Below are 15705 nucleotides of genomic sequence, written 5' to 3'. Positions count from 1 at the left end.
CAATGTCACGTCCCAGAAACAGATTACAGGGTAAAATTGTACAAACAATCCCCTTTTCAGAGGGGCAAACTTTGATTTCTGTCACTGCTGGTTTTGCTGTGTCAGGCCTAGAACTCTGGGATGGCTCTTTTTATGCAGATGCATTAATCCCCCAGGAGCTTATTTTCATTTCATCTGCTGCCACTCCCTTATGCCATGCTATTTTATTACCAGCTTCATCCTTATCACAGCTCCATTCCGTGTCTGGACATGCTTCAGCTCCTTGATGACTAAATTCAAAACAGTAGGCTGAGGGTGCTTTTTTCCTCCATGTTGAAGTTTTGTGCCCTTGGGCCTTTAGTCAAGGTCAATTCCACCCTTGTCTCTATTTCTATTGCATATTCTGGGTAATTTCTTTTGTCCCATTTTCAGATTTCCAAAGAGTGAGAAGACGAAGACCGGTAATAACAGAAATGTGTTCAACCTTGGCTGTCTGAGAGAATACAGTGGGGAGGGAAGAGAGAGGGGCAGCCCGTGCCTGCCACTGCGGCAGGAGTTCAGATCTGCCACGAAGAGCAGACACAAGAGATGGAACGATTGACTCTTTTTGTCCCTGCTTTGAAGCATGAACTGGACGGGCTGCAAGTAGAGAAAGAATGACTGGAGTGTCACATCAAACTTCTTCAGGAATCACTTACAGCCTCTGAAACCTGAGCAAATCCAGCGACAGGAATTGTTTCCTCCAAGAACAACTGCAGACTGTCATGTTCATCATCCAAAGTACAAATGATGAACTGAAAAATCAGGGGAACAAAATGGAGATGCTCCAGAAAGAGGCCGAAGAGGGGAAAGTTGTGCAGGAGAAACTCACTGGTATCACTGCCATCCTGTCAGAGAGGGAGAAAGAAATAAAGATTTACCAAGACAAGATGGCAATGCTGGAAAAGCAGAATGAAATGTATTTGACTAACTTGCAAAGCCAGAAGGAAAGAGCACAACAAGGGCAAGCTGAGAGGGAAGCCATACAGGAAGAAGTGGAACGTGTGGCTGCTGCTTTGGAGCAGACACAAAGAAGAGAACTTGAATGGAGAGACGAGGCCCAAGATCTGAAAGTTGCACTTTGATGAGAATGAAATGGCCAAAGGGACTGTGGTGAAAGAATTAGTCGTCCTTCAGAAAATGGTTTCAGAGAGGGACACAGACTGATTTTATCACCAGGTAGGCCCTGGCATTGATCCTCAGTGCACTCAAACATCCATGAAAGATTCCAGTGATGTTCCCCACCAAGAGGTGGCAATAGAGATTCCCATCAGTACATGAGCAGCTTGGGCAAAGCAGCCAGGGCTGCAGCCTCGTCGGTCTGTGTGGCTCCAGCAGAGACCATTCACCTGCGAGAATGTCTCCTGGCAGGCCCGCAGAGACTGACACAGCTCTGGAGTTTGCTGTTCCAATCAGCTCAGGTCCAAAAGCTGCCCATGGGGAACTGGTTCTCTCAGCACAGGTTTCCTGTAGAGGAGCAGCTGCAGCATCGTGGGGCTCCTGCCTTGTGCCCTCCCCACACACTGGTTATGTTGAGCTGTGGGAAATGTTTGTTGTGTTTGTCTTTTGAAGCATTTCTTATATATTACTTTGTCATAAAAACTTCTTTCAGGAAACAATTAGACATTTTAAAATATTTTAATAAAAATTTTTTCATATGAAAGTTCCACTTGTTTTATGTTTGACACAATGAGTATGTTCGAAACTGTCGTGGGATTTTCCTCTTGAGGGCAGAGCTATTCTGTGTGAGCAGAAATGGGAATCTGAGATGTTCATTGTAGTTTTGATGTAAATTCTCTCCCCGCCAGTAACTGCCCATGTCATTAGTTAACAAAAGAAGTAGCCAACTACCACCAATTCCTTCTTGATCTTTTTGGGTGGGGGAAACTGGGGAAAGGTGGATTGGGAAACAGGCTTGGACGGTCTCTTTTGTTCTTGGGGACTACACACACCTCTGGCAGTGTGTGTACTGCTGTAGGAGAGAGGCCATTGCTGCTCCTCCTTGCTGCTACTGTGGAGTAAGCCAGTTTTTCCCCTGCCACTGCTGTTTCTCCTGGTTTCGGCATTGGGGTCCCGGTCTCCGCTCCAGGCTCACCCACACCTGCAGTGTCCTGGCCTGCCTGCCCTGACTGCAGCAGCGACCCAGGAGAGAGAGGTCACTGCTGCTTTCTGGGACACGCTGCGGCTGTCTGTTTTCCAGCTTTCCTTCTTCATTTGGGACAAGGGACACAGGGGGAGAGACAGAATTCCTCTGAGTGCTCACCGCTCGTCTGTCTCGCTGGAGAGGGACTGGGAGCTCATCCTGCAGCCAGCCGGGCTGTGACACTGACACTGCCCATAAGTATAACTTTTCTCCAGGAGGAAACCTGCTGGTTTGGTTGTTGTTGTGTTTTGGGGTTTTTTTCTCTTGTGTTGGGGAAGCAGTTTGTTCTGGTCTGTTTACAGTTATACCTATACCTACACATATATCAGTTAAGAACAGTTATCCTTCTTATATCCATTTTCTGATTAAAGATACCTTTCCTCAATTTGATAAAGGGTGATGTGATTATTGTGGAGGAAATCCCCTCCCCGGTTTGTGGGTAAACATTTTGGCTCTTCCCCTCAAACTAAGACATATGTTGGATCCCAGCATGGGGCTTGTGAACAAAGAAGGATAACTGTTCTGTTGCCACCATGTGCGTGTTGAGTTTCGGTTCCATCAGGACCATCCTGTAGAATATTTTGGCTTTTTCTGGTACAAATTCATGCCAAAAGGAGCAGCTGGTTTAAGTCTTATCAACAAATCAATGAGTAAAACTCAAATAGCCACAATTATTACTGAGTTCTTACTTTGGATTTATGATGCTATGAATTCAATGCCTGTGGGTGTCATTTGGATGGTGTTCTCAAGGCTGCATTCCTGCCCTAATCTCAGTTGTTACCTCTGGGCATTTAGTGATAATAGTACTGACCCTTGGGAAGGAACAAAGGGGAGTGTTTTCTCCCAACCCTTCGTCCACTTCCCCTTCAGCTCTGCTACAACAGCTTTTGAGATGGTTAAATTCTCCCTGGATGCCAGAGATATCTTGCTCTTTATGGTTTTTCTGCAAGGTTGTATCCCTGTGGCCTACAGTATGTTTGAAGGTAGGGCCAGGGTTTTTTGAGAACGCATTCAGAAGCCCAACCCAGTTAAGGGGGAAAAGGAAGAGAGTAAAACACCTGCTGTCACAGTGAAGAGGGAGAAGGAAGAGGGTAAAATCTCTGACGTCACAATGACACAGGACGGGGCTAAAAAAAGGGAAGAGGGTCAAACGCCTGACGTCACAGTGATGCAGGACGAGGCTATACCAGGAGGACAGTCCAAGCCTATGGAAGTTGCCCCTATCCAGAAAAGGAGATATAAGAGCAAATCAGTCCCTCCAGTGGATGGTGAGGGGGCTGCTGCACCTTCACATCAAGCAAACCCAGAGCCTGAGATCATCACCGAGTCATTGCCATTTGACAACCTCTGTGGTTTGCGGAAAGACATTGGTCGACACCTGGGCGAGCCCATCCTGACTTGGTTGATCCGAGTTTGGGACCTCATGGGTGAAACCTTACAACTGGATGGTGCTGAAGCCAGGTTTTTAGGGGCTCTGGCCCAGGATGTGGCTATTGAACAGGTGTTTGTGAGGGAATCAAAGCCCCTTTCACTCTGGGCACGACTTCTAATGAGTGTAAGAGAGAAGTTTGTTTATAGAGAAATCCTGCAGGAAGGAACATCACATTAAGAAGACTTGGAAGAAGGAATTCTACATCTGAGGGAAATGATGGAAGTGCTCTTTGGAAGGGGTGGGCAAACCAATAATGACCCTGACAAGGTCAGATGCACACCACAGATGTGGTGGAACCTTTCACACACGGGACCAGCTGAATACACCAATTTTCTGGCATCCATGTATAGAGAAGAGAACCAAGAAACGGTGGGCGCTGTAGCAAATAAGCTGCGGATATATGAAGGCATGACCCACAGCCCAATGCAGGCCCGTATTTCTGCTGTAGAGACATTGGTTGAGAGTCTCAAGATGCTGCCTGCAGAGGTAAAAGCGATCAGAGAGGAAATTAGGGAAAGTCTCCAAGTGGCACCAGTGCGAATGAGAACCTCTGAAGTCAGAGCCAGACGCCCCCCAGCCAGAGGAAGTGGACAGACCTCACGAACTGAGATATGGTACTTCCTGGCCAAACATGGAGAAGACATGGGACGGTGGGATGGGAAACCCACCCGTGCCCTTGAAGCCCAAGTACAAGAACTGAAGGAGAATGGAAGAAGGTCAGTGAGAGTAAGTGCAGTCCCAGTTTCCCATGGGCAAGAATCTGACCCACTGGATGGCACCTCCCAGGTGTACTCATCGAGAAATGTTCCGACCGCTATGACCAAGACCAGTGTTAGGGGAGCCCTGCCTCTAGCCAGGTAGAGGCACAGGACAACCGTGTCTATTGGACTGTGTGGATTCGATGGCCTGGCACATCAGACCCACAAAGGTATAAGGCTTTGGTTGATACCAGCGCTCAATGCACATTGATGCCATCAGGACATGTGGGCTCAGAAACTATTTCTATCTCTGGGGTGACAGGGGGATCTCAAGAGTTGACTGTGCTAGAAGCTGAAGTGAGCTTGACAGGGAGAGATTGGCAGAAACACCCCATTGCGACTGGTCCAGCCGCCCCATGTATCCTGGGCATTGACTACCTCAGGAATGGATATTTTAAGGAGCCAAAGGGGCATAGATGGGCTTTTGGAATAGCAACGGTAGAGACAGAAGGGATTGAACAATTGAACTCATTGTCAGGTCTCTCAAAAAGTCCTTCTGCTGTCGGACTGTTGAAAGTTGAGGAACAGCAGGTGCCAATCGCCACCACAACAGTGCACCGTCGACAATACCAAACAAACCGCGATGCTGTGATCCCCATCCATAAGATGATCCATGAACTGGAGAGCCAAGGGGTGGTCAGCAAAATCCACTCACCCTTCAACAGCCCCATCTGACCTGTACATAAGTCTGATGGAGAATGGAGATTGACTGTGGACTATCATGGCTTGAATGAAGTTACCCCACCGCTGAGTGCCGCTGTGCCGGACATGCTGGAGCTCCAGTATGAGCTGAAGTCCAAGGCAGCAAAGTGGTATGCCACTACTGACATTGCTAATGCATTCTTCTCCATTCCTCTGGCACCAGAGTGCAGGCCACAGTTCACCTTCACCTGGAGGGACGAGCAGTACACCTGGAACTGACTGCCCTAGGAGTGGAAACACAGTCCCACCATCTGTCATGGACTGATCCAGACTGCACTGGAAATGGGTGAGGCTCCAGAACACCTGCAATACATTGATGACATCATTGTGTGGGGGGACACAGCAGAAGAGGTTTTTCAAAAAGGAAAGAAAATCATCCAGAAGCTTCTGGGAGCTGGCTTTGCCATCAAAAGGAGTAAGGTTAAGGGACCAGCCTGAGATCCAGTTCCTGGGAGTGAAGTGGCAGGATGGACGCCGTCAGATTCCAACAGAAGTCATCAATAAGATCACAGCAATGTCTCCATCCACCTGCAAAAAGGAAACACAAGCCTTCCTGGGTGCCATAGGGTTCTGGAGGATGCATATCCCAGCATACAGTCAGATCGTAAGCCCTCTCTACTTGGTAACCCGTAAGAAGAATGATTTCCACTGGGGCCCTGAGCAGCAACAAGCCTTTGACCAGATTAAGCAGGAGATTGCTCAGGCTGTAGCCCTTGGGCCAGTCAGGACAGGACCAGACATACAGAACATGCTCTACTCCACTGCCGGGAATAATGGCCCATCTTGGAGCCTTTGGCAGAAGGTGCCTGGTGAGACTCGAGGCCGACCACTTGGATTCTGGAGCCGAGGCTACAGAGGATCCGAAGCCAACTACACCCCAACAGAGAAAGAGATCCTAGCTGCCTTTGAAGGAGGTCAAGCCGCCTCAGAGGTGATTGGCACGGAAGCACAGCTCTTCCTGGCACCTCGACTACCAGTGCTGAAGTGGATGTTGGCAGGACAGGCTGCCTCTGCACATCACGTCACTGATGCTACCTGGAACAAGTGGATTGCCCTGATTACGCAGCATGCTCGTATGGGAAAACCAAATCGCCCTGGGATCCTGGAAATCATCATGAACTGGCCTGAAGGTGAAAATTTTGGTCTAGCAGAAAAAGAGGAAGAGCAGGTGACACGTGTGGAAGAAGCTCCACCATACAATCAGTTGCCAAAAGAGAAAATACTCTACGCCCTTTTCACTGATGGTTCCTGTTGCATTGTAGGGACCAACTGCAAATGGAAAGCAGCTGTATGGAGTCCCACCCGACAAGTTGCAGAAGCTACTGAAGGAGAAGGTGGGTTGAGTCAGTTTGCAGAGCTTAAAGCCGTGCAGTTGGCCCTGGACATTGCTGAACGAGAGAAATGGCCAAAGCTTTACCTCTACACTGTGTCATGGATGGTGGCCAATGCTCTCTGGGAATGGTTAGACCGATGGAAGAAAACAAATTGGAAACACAGAGCGAAACCCATCTGGGCTGCCGATATATGGCAAGACATCGCCACCCGAGTAGAGAAGCTGATTGTGAGAGTCCGCCACGTAGACGCACACGTGCCCAAAAATCGGGCCAATGAGGAACATCTCAACAACCAACAGGCAGACCGAGCTGCGCAAGTGAAAGTATCACAGACAGATCTGGATTGGCAGCACAAGGGAGAGCTGTTCCTGGCTTGATGGGCCCGTGATGCCTCGGGCCATCAGGGCAGAGATGCCACTTATAAATGGGCACGAGACCGAGGGGTGGATTTCACCATGGACATTATCTCTCAGGTTATCCATGACTGCGAGACATGTGCTGCCATTAAGCAGGCTAAGAGAGTGAAGCCCCTGTGGTATGGTGGGCGCTGGGATAAGTATAAGTATGGGGAGGCCTGGCAGGTCGACTACATCACACTGCCACAGACCGGCCAAGGCAAGCGCTATGTGCTCACCATGGTGGAAGCAACCACAGGGTGGCTGGAGACACACCCAGTGCCTCACGCCACTGCCCGGAACACCATCCTAGGCCTGGAAAAACAAGTCCTGTGGCGACATGGCACCCCAGAGAGAATTGAGTCAGATAATAGAACTCATTTCAAGAACAGCTTAGTCACCACCTGGACGAGAGAGCACGACATTGAGTGGGTGTATCATATCCCCTACCATGCACCAGCTGCCGGGAAAGTTGAACGGTGTAATGGACTGTTAAAAACCACTTTGAAGGCATTGGGTGGAGGGACTTTCAAACACTGGGATCAACATTTGGCAAAGGCCACATGGCTAGTCAACACTAGAGGCTCAGTCAGTCAAACTGGTCCTGCCCAATCAGAACCCCTTCACACTGTAGATGAAGTCCCCGTAATACACCTGACAGGTATGCTAGAGAAAACAGTCTGGATCAACCCTGCCTCAGGCAAAGGCAAACCCATTCGTGGGATTGTCTTTGCTCAAGGATCTGGTTCCACATGCTGGGTGATGCAGAAAGATGGAGAGACACAATGTATACCTCAAGGGGAACTTATCTCTGGCTAAACTACTCATACTACTGTATCTGTAAACATTTATATATTTGAAAAGTTTAAGTTTCAGGTGGAGGAGTATTGGCATGGAAGAGAATTTAGGGGTGGAAAATGTTGTAGTTTGGAATTATTATGTAAATTCTCTCCCCTGCCACTAACTGCCAGTGCCATTAATTAACAAAAAGAAGTAGTTAACTGCTACCTTCTTCTTCTTGATCGGTTGGGTGGGGGCAGGTTGTCTCTTTTGTTTTTGGGGACACTTTTCCATTCTTAGCTCGGCGGAACACAGGAGCGGGGTGTGTGTGCTGGGGAGAGGAGAAGCCATCTCCTGGCTGCTGCTGCCTGCCCTGGACTGCTCCTGGCTGCTGCTGCTGCTGCTGCTGCTGCTGCTGCTGCTGCTGCTGCTGCTGCTTCTTGGTGAGCCGCTTGTTTTCTCCTTGCCATGGCTGTTCTCCTGGTTCCTGCATCTGGGGTCCCGGTTTCTGCTCCAGTCTCACAACTACTTGCAGCGTCACGGCCTGCCCGCCCCGGCTGGGGCAGCGACCTGGGAGACAGAACTTGCAGCTGCTTTTCCAGGACACGCAGACGTTCGTTCCTTCTAGATTTCCCTTCTTCATTTGGGACAACAGAGAGAGAGACAGAGTTCATCTGGGAACTCACCCTGCCGCCAGCTGGGCTGTGACACTGATACTGCCATAAGTATAACTTTTCTCCAGGAGGAAACCTGCTGGTATTTGGGGCTTTGTTGTTTTTTTTTCTCTTGTGGTATTGGGGAAGCGGTTTGCTCTGGTCTGTTTACATATATATATATATATATCTGTTAAGAACAGTTGTCCTTCTTGTATTAAAGTTCCTTTTCTTAAATTTGACAAAGAGTGGCGTGATTATTGTGGAGGAGGCCCCCCTCGCCTGCTTGTGGGTAAACATTTTGGTTTTTCCCCTCAAACCAAGACACATGGGACAGGTGGAGACCTGGCAGGTCAGTGAGAAAGCTGCTGCTCTCCCTGTCCCTTGCCCAGTGGGGTCTGGCTGGGCCTGGGTTGTCCCACGAGGAACCATTCCCTTTGGCAATAACAAGGGACTCACAGTCGGTGCTGTGGGGACAGGCCTGGAAGGGAAGAGATGGCTCCTGGCCATCCCAGAGGACACCCACAGCTCCTCCTGTGTCACTGTCATGGTGCAGGCCATGGACACTAACGAGGGAGCAGCTTCTCTTTGCCTTCCATCACCCCAGTTTGCAGTTCAGCCTCAGCACTTGCAGGAGACTCCAATGGGTTTCTCCCAGCAATCTCCCAGGTGATTCCCCATGGCCCAAAGGAGGCCATGAGGATGATTAGAAGATGCTGTGAGGGCTGGAGCACCTCTGCCAGGGGCAAAGGCTGCAAGAGTTGAGGTATCGGAGTCCCTGGGCATCTCCCCTTCTGGTGTTCTGTACCAGTGAGACACCTTGCAGCAGGATCCTATTATGCCATTGTCAAAATAGTGGGCTGGAAGAATTCCCAGGGAGGGGAGGAAGAGCTGAGCTGCAATTGCTGAGTTGGGGCAGGCTGCAAAGTCTTTGGGAGTCACTGCCTCAGGGCCAGCCCTGCAGTCTGAGGGGACTCATCCCTGAGCTCTTTCAGGAAGCTCAAGGGCTTGGAATGAGGCAGCACTTCACCAGCAAAATATTTTCTCTTGTGGTCCAGCACTGCCTTGCTGGTGTCACCAGCTTGGTGTTCCAGTTCTGGCCCCTCCATGATCTCCACCACTTAGCACAGCTTTTGCCTTCAGGGCAGCTGTGTCCCTGCTTGCTGCTTCTGCCAGCTCTCTGAAGCCTCCTTCCCTGCTCCTTATTGCTTGTTTGTGCTCTTTCCCTGTCTGTTCCTGCAGGCCCCGACACAAGAGCTTTCTGCCAGGCAGGAACACATCAATTTCCTGCTGCAGCAGGAAGAGCAGTGTCAGGAGGGGCAGGAAAACCTGGAGAAATTGGAGGAGAAATACAAGACATACAACATCCTTCCGAAGTACCAACACTCCTTAGAGAAAGAGATCACGAGGTGAGATTTTGCTCTTCCTCCAGTGTTCCAGAGGGAATCTGCTTCCAGTTGTGGGATTTCAGAGGTGTTGTGGGCAAAGACCTGTCCTTCCACATGTAGGCTTCAGTGTGGCACTTCAGCATCATCTTGTCATGGCTTGCCATGCTCTGCTGTGACTCCCAAGGCTGTCTGGGAGATGGACAGCGATGCTGGAACACCAGACACCTCCCTGTCACAAAGCTGATTCTCTGAATGCTGTTCTTTTGGTGCCCTTTCCCAGCCACTGCTTCTCACTGAAGGGAGACAAAGTCTGCCTTTCTTTTCCTCTCCCTTGAGAGGGAAAAAGCAAGATCTCCCTTAGCTTGCTGAGGTGAGATATAATGAGCTGGATGCAACTATCAGCTCCACCCTGGGAGCGGGCGTTTGAAACCTTTGGGATGTGTATCAGCCTGGCATCCTGATCCCTGTGCTTGGCACAACCATCTGAAGGCCATGATTGGGCAGGGAAGGCAGATTCCCCTCTGAGGCACCCAAGGAATGGGCTCTTGTGTCCCTGCCTGGACATACAATCTGGGGGAAGCAAATGTCTCTGCCTTTTTGACAAAACCTGTCCCTTGGAGTCTTGTTAGTCTAAAAAAATTGCAGTCTTAAGTTATGTCTTCCTTTCAAGGGCATTTAGAGACTTTGTGACTTTTTTTCCATGGATGAAAGCATAGTGGGCACATGCTGGGGTGTGACTGCAATGGGAACAAGCAGCCGAGCTGTTCAGACACAGCTCTTTAGACAGAACAGTTCTGCCCAGGTGGCTGCAGCCCTAAGATGTTATGGAATGTAATACCATGTAGGAATGAGTTGCATGTTTTCTCTTTCAGGCTGACTGTGTGTCTGGAAGAGAAGGACCGGAGGATCAGAACCCTGGAAGAAACAAACCTTGCCCAGCAGAACGAGGTGTCTGAGCTCCGTTCTGCTCTTCACCAAATTGGGCAGGTCCTTTCAGATCGCAAGGGAGAAGTGCAGGAGCTCAAGAACCAGGTGACTTATGCACTGGAGTCCTTGTCTCCAGGGACATACAATACCATGTCCAGCTTGCTTAAACCCTACTGGATTCCCTCCCAGCAGCACACGCTGCTCCTGTGCTCTGCCCAGAGATGCCACACCTTGAGGTCAAGGCTGGATCTGGTGTCTCCTGCCTGTGTTTGTCCCTGTTCTCTCCTGGGTCCCAGCATGAACTCTCTGAGGAGAAGCAGCAGACTGCTTTGAGCTTCTCCATCCCTCTGTTGCCAGTGCAGTCCCTGATGGAGTTTGTGCCTGTTCTGGGCACGGAGAAATGTGGGGACACAGAGGTAGTTCTGTCAGGCCGCGGAAGGTGCCTCTGCCTCAGCCAGTTCATCTGGTGTTCTGGAGCTGCACCCTCAAACATGCCCATTGCCTCCCCTCTCCGTGTTTTGAGTTTATTGTTCCCCATTGCACTCCTTGGCTTTGTGCCTCCTGTTTCTGGTGTGTTTTGTGCTGGAAGAAATTTCTCCTTCGTTCCTGGCCGTACAGCCCTCTCTGCTGCCACAGGAGCAGCCCTGTCCCTGACACTCTGTGCATCCATGTTCCAGATCCAGACCCTGCAGGAAGCAGTGCTGGAGAAGGAGGCTGCCCAGGCAACTCCACAGGAGAAGCTGCTGCAGGTCCTGGAGGAGTCTCCAGCAGGTGAGAGGAGCTTGAGGGACTCTCTGCACACCCTGGACGCTGAAAGGTCTGAGCTGTGTTTGAGGCTCCACAGATCCAAGAAGAGAGCAGAGCCCTTGGCCACAAAGTGTCAAGTCCTGGACCTGCATTTGGAGCTGAAGGAGAGTCAGGCTCAGACACACCACTGGTGTACCCGCAGTCAGGAGCTGCACAAACACTTGGCTGAGAGCTGGCAAGGGTTAGCTTCTCCCTTTCCCACCCACTGCTCCATCCTGTGTAAGCCATGGGGATCTCTGATGCCACAGAGTGGAAAAGTGCAGTGCCTGGGGATGGGAGAGGGAAAAAACAACCAGCAGGACACTTCTCCATAGTGTTGGTCAATCAACAGTGTCATAGTCAGTCTTCATTTTGGCTTCCTCTTCCTTTTCCTTGTCCTCTTGGACATTGGGCATTGGAACCTACCAAGGGAACAGACCTTGGACATTTGGCATTAGACCCAGTAAAGGCAACTGCCCTTGGACACTGGGCATTGAACCCTACAGAGGCCCAGACCCCTTGGACATTGGGCATTAGACCATAGAAAGGCCAAAAGCTCTTGGACGTTGGGCCTTGGACCCTAGAAAAGTAAACAGGTTGTGGACACTGGGCATGGGGCCATAGAAAGGCCAACAGCTCTTGGACATTGGGCATTCAACTCCACTTAGATTACTGATCTTGGACATTGGGCATTCAATCCCACTTAGATTACTGACCTTGGACATTGGGCATTCAATCCCACTTACGCTACTGACCTTGGACATTGGGCATTGAATGCTAAAAATTGCACTGGACACTACAAAGGGAAACAGCCCTAGGACATTGGGCATTGGACCCCACTTTGGCCACTGCCCTTAGATACTGACCACTGAACCCTAGAAAGGCCAATGGCACTTGGACATTGAGCATTAGATCGTATAAAAGGTGAAAATCTTTTGGACATTGGGCATTAGACTACACAAAGGCCAACAGCTCTTGGAGACTGGACCCTTCTTAGAGCTCTGCCCTTAGACATTGGGTATTGAACCCTGCAAATGTCAACAACCCTTGGACATTGGACATTTGACCACACAGAGGCCAAAAGCCCTTGGACGTTGGGCATTCGGCTGTACAAAGGCCAAAAGCCCTTGGATATTGCGCATTGTACATTGAACTATAAAAATCTGAACAGTCATTAGACATTGGGCATTGGGCCCTACAAAGGCAATGGCCCTTGGAAAGTGCACAATGGAACAGGAAAAGGCACTGCCTTTGGACATTGGGCACTGGCCCCCAGAAAGGCCAACAGCACGTGGACATTGGACATTGGACCAGACAAAGGCCAAAGGCCATGGACATTGGGCACTGGACCCTGAAATGGGCAACGGTCCTTTGACTTTGGGCATTGAACCCCACAAATGCCAACAACCCTTGGGCATTGGGTATTGGACCATGCAAAGGCCAACAGCCCATGGACATTGGGCATTGGACCACTCAAAAGCCAACGCTCCATGAACATTGGGCATTGGACCCTATCAAGGACAATGGCTCTTGGACATTGGGCACTGGACCCTGAAAAGGTCAGTAGCCCTTGGACACTGGGCATTGAACCACTCAAAGCCCAATGGTCTTTGAACACTGGACATTGGACCCTACAAAGGCCAAAAGCCCTTGGACATTGGGTATTGCACTGAATAAAGGCTAAAAGCCCTTGGACATTGGCCATTGGACTATACAAATCCCAACGGTCATTGGACATCGGGCATTGGATCCTACAAAAGACAACAGCACGTGAACATTGGGCATTGGACTGTACAGGTGCCAAAAGCTCTTGGACACTGGGCATTGGACCCCACTTAGACCACTGCCCTTGAATGTTGGCATTGGACCATACCCAGGCCACTGGCCTTGGACATTTGGCATTGGACCATACAAAGGACAACGGTCCTTCCCCACTGGGCATTGGATCCTTCAAAGGCCAGAACCACTTGGATATTGGGCTTTGGGGCATACAAAGGTGAACAGCTCTTGGACATTGGGCATTGGGCCCAACTTAGGCCACTGCACTTGGACATTAAGCATTGGACCAAACAAAGGACAACCGCCCTTGGACATTGGGCATTGGACCCTGCAACACCAAACGCCCCTTGGACATTGCTCTTTAACTGTCACTTCCTGCAGGGCCCCAGACAAGAACATTTTTTCCCAGGCAGGACTCGAAGAATTTCTGATGCAGCAGGAAGAGAAGTGCCAGGAGGTGCAGCCAAAGCTTGAGGAACCGTAGGAGAAATACAAGACATCCAGCAGCACTCCAACAATCCAAACACTGTTGCAGATCCCTGCAGGATTGGAATACAGCTCTGCTCTGTCTTTAATTTTCAATATTGGCTGAATTACTAGTATTTTTAGTTTAAATTTTAGTTTCTCCCTATTGGTTTGAAGTGCTGTTGTTCAATTTTGGGGTTTTTTTTCCAAATTTCTCAAAGGAACTTAATCAAGATCTGCAGTATTGCCATTTAAACCTGGAAGCTCAGGACCTGAAAGCCCAGATAAAGCACATGTTGGGTCAGCTGTTCCTTCAGGACCAGTATTGTAAGCAAACAGAAAAGTAAGTTTGGTTTCATGGCAGAGGTGACAAAACCTGTGTTCTGACACTCAGAACTTCAGAAGAGCTATTCAGAGAATTTAGTTTTAATTGAAACAGAAGGAAAATGTTGGGGTTTTTTTCTGGGTAAGAATTGTGTTTTCCTGAGGAAACTTCTCTTGCCTCTTTCTGTTGTACAGAGTCCTGAATCCTTTGCATCCAGGAAGCAGTGCTGGAGAAGGAGGCTGCCCAGGCAACTCGAGAGCAGCAGCTGCTGCAGGCCCTGGAGGAGTCTCCAGCAGGTGAGAGGAGCTTGAGGGACTCTCTGCACACCCTGGAGGCTGAAAGGTCTGAGCTGTGTTTGAGGCTCCACAGATTCAAGAAGAGAGCAGAGCCCTTGGCCACAGAGTGTCATGTGCTGGAGCTGCAGCTGGATCTGAAGGAGAGTCAGGCTCAGACACACAACTGGTGTACCCACAGTCAGGAGCTGCACAAACATTTGGCTGAAAGCTGGCAAGGTTTAGCTTCTCCCTTTCCCACCCACTGCTCCATCCTGTGTAAGCCATGGGGATCTCTGATGCCACTGAGTGGAAAAGTGCAGTGCCTGGGGATGGGAGAGGGAAAAAACAACCAGCAGGAGACTTCTCCATAGTCTTGGTCAATCCACAGTGTCATACTCAGTTGTCACTTTGGCTTCCTTTTCCTTCTCCTTTGGGACCCTGCATCTGGCTCTCCCCGCCCGTCTCTCTCCCTGTTTGCCCCATGTCTGTTCTCCCTGCTTCTAACACTGTGCCTGAGGGGCTGCCAAACCCTCAGTCCTGGTCTTTCAACAAGCAGAAGGGCAAACACACTTTGTTGTTCCTCTGGACCTTGCCACCTTTATTCTCCCTTTTTCTCTACCTGGAAGTTTCCCACATTTCTGTCAGCTCTGGCAGCCCTTGTGGCCTTAGGCCCTGGGTAACATGGACAGGCAGAGCAGACACTGCTGTTGTGTCTGCAGGATGCACATCAGTTTGATTTTCTCTACTCCTTCCCCTTTGGCCTTTCCTGCTGCAGCGCTGGGGACAGCAGAACACAGGAGGGACTCCTTAAAAGCTGCCCTGAGGAAAGAGACCTCTGCCAAGAAGAAAGTGGCTGGGACTGTGCATAAGGAGGTGGAGTCTCTGCAAAGGAAACTGAAGAGCACAGAGGAGCAAAGACAGGATGTGCTGGTGAGTCTGGCAGATGCCAGGAAAGGCCATTTCCTTGCTGGTTTTGGACCTTGTCTTCCTATTTCTAAGAAGAACCATTTTTCAGTTTCACTTTCCAATCACCACTGTTCAGAACAAGGAGGAAAAGGTGTCATAGTCATGTCAAGGCCAGTTTGGGCTGAAGGTGCTTTTTCCCTCCTTGCTAAAGTCGTCGCCCTTGAAACTTCAGTGAAAGTCATTTCCACACTTTTCTCTATTGACATGGCATGGCCTGGGCAATTGTTGGTGTCCAAATTCATCTTCAGATTTCTAAAGATCTAAATCTGGGAAAAGGGGTGAGAAGACCAAGTTTGTTCTAACTATTGTTTATAGAAGAGATGTGTTTAGCTTTGGCCATCTGAGAACAGACAAAGGGGAGGGAAGAGAGAAAGCAAAAGTGCTGATGCAGATCACAACGTGTGCCTGAGAGGGGAAAACTAGTCCTGCTTGGAAAGCCAGACTGACAGGCTGACGTGGCCATTGCTGTGCCAAGGGAGGACAGTGGGGCTCCAGGGGATGGCACCACAGCAACTCTACACAGGAGGGTCAAAAACCACTCCCTTTTGCCCCAAACCCAGGAAAGCAAATGTTGGGGTC

The 15705-nt window shown here is 49.8% G+C and overlaps 1 protein-coding gene across 1 annotated transcript in view; it reads left to right on the top strand.

The window, feature by feature from the left end:
* Positions 1–3272: 3272 nt before the first annotated feature.
* Positions 3273–15705, top strand: part of LOC139685254 (centrosome-associated protein CEP250-like) — a 36162-nt gene continuing 23729 nt past the window's right edge. The window contains exons 1-9 of the mRNA XM_071581920.1: positions 3273–3572; positions 5853–5984; positions 6316–6387; positions 9458–9624; positions 10476–10635; positions 10827–10946; positions 11208–11450; positions 14103–14181; positions 14936–15090. Coding sequence (XP_071438021.1) covers positions 3273–3572; positions 5853–5984; positions 6316–6387; positions 9458–9624; positions 10476–10635; positions 10827–10946; positions 11208–11450; positions 14103–14181; positions 14936–15090 — 1428 coding nt within the window. The remainder of the gene's footprint in view (positions 3573–5852; positions 5985–6315; positions 6388–9457; positions 9625–10475; positions 10636–10826; positions 10947–11207; positions 11451–14102; positions 14182–14935; positions 15091–15705) is intronic.

This window comes from Pithys albifrons, unplaced genomic scaffold, assembly GCF_047495875.1.
Source record: "Pithys albifrons albifrons isolate INPA30051 unplaced genomic scaffold, PitAlb_v1 scaffold_47, whole genome shotgun sequence".
In the NCBI taxonomy this organism is placed as follows: Eukaryota; Metazoa; Chordata; class Aves; order Passeriformes; family Thamnophilidae; genus Pithys; species Pithys albifrons.
Note: the sequence above shows the minus strand (reverse complement) of the source record. Positions and strands in the feature narration are given on the sequence as shown.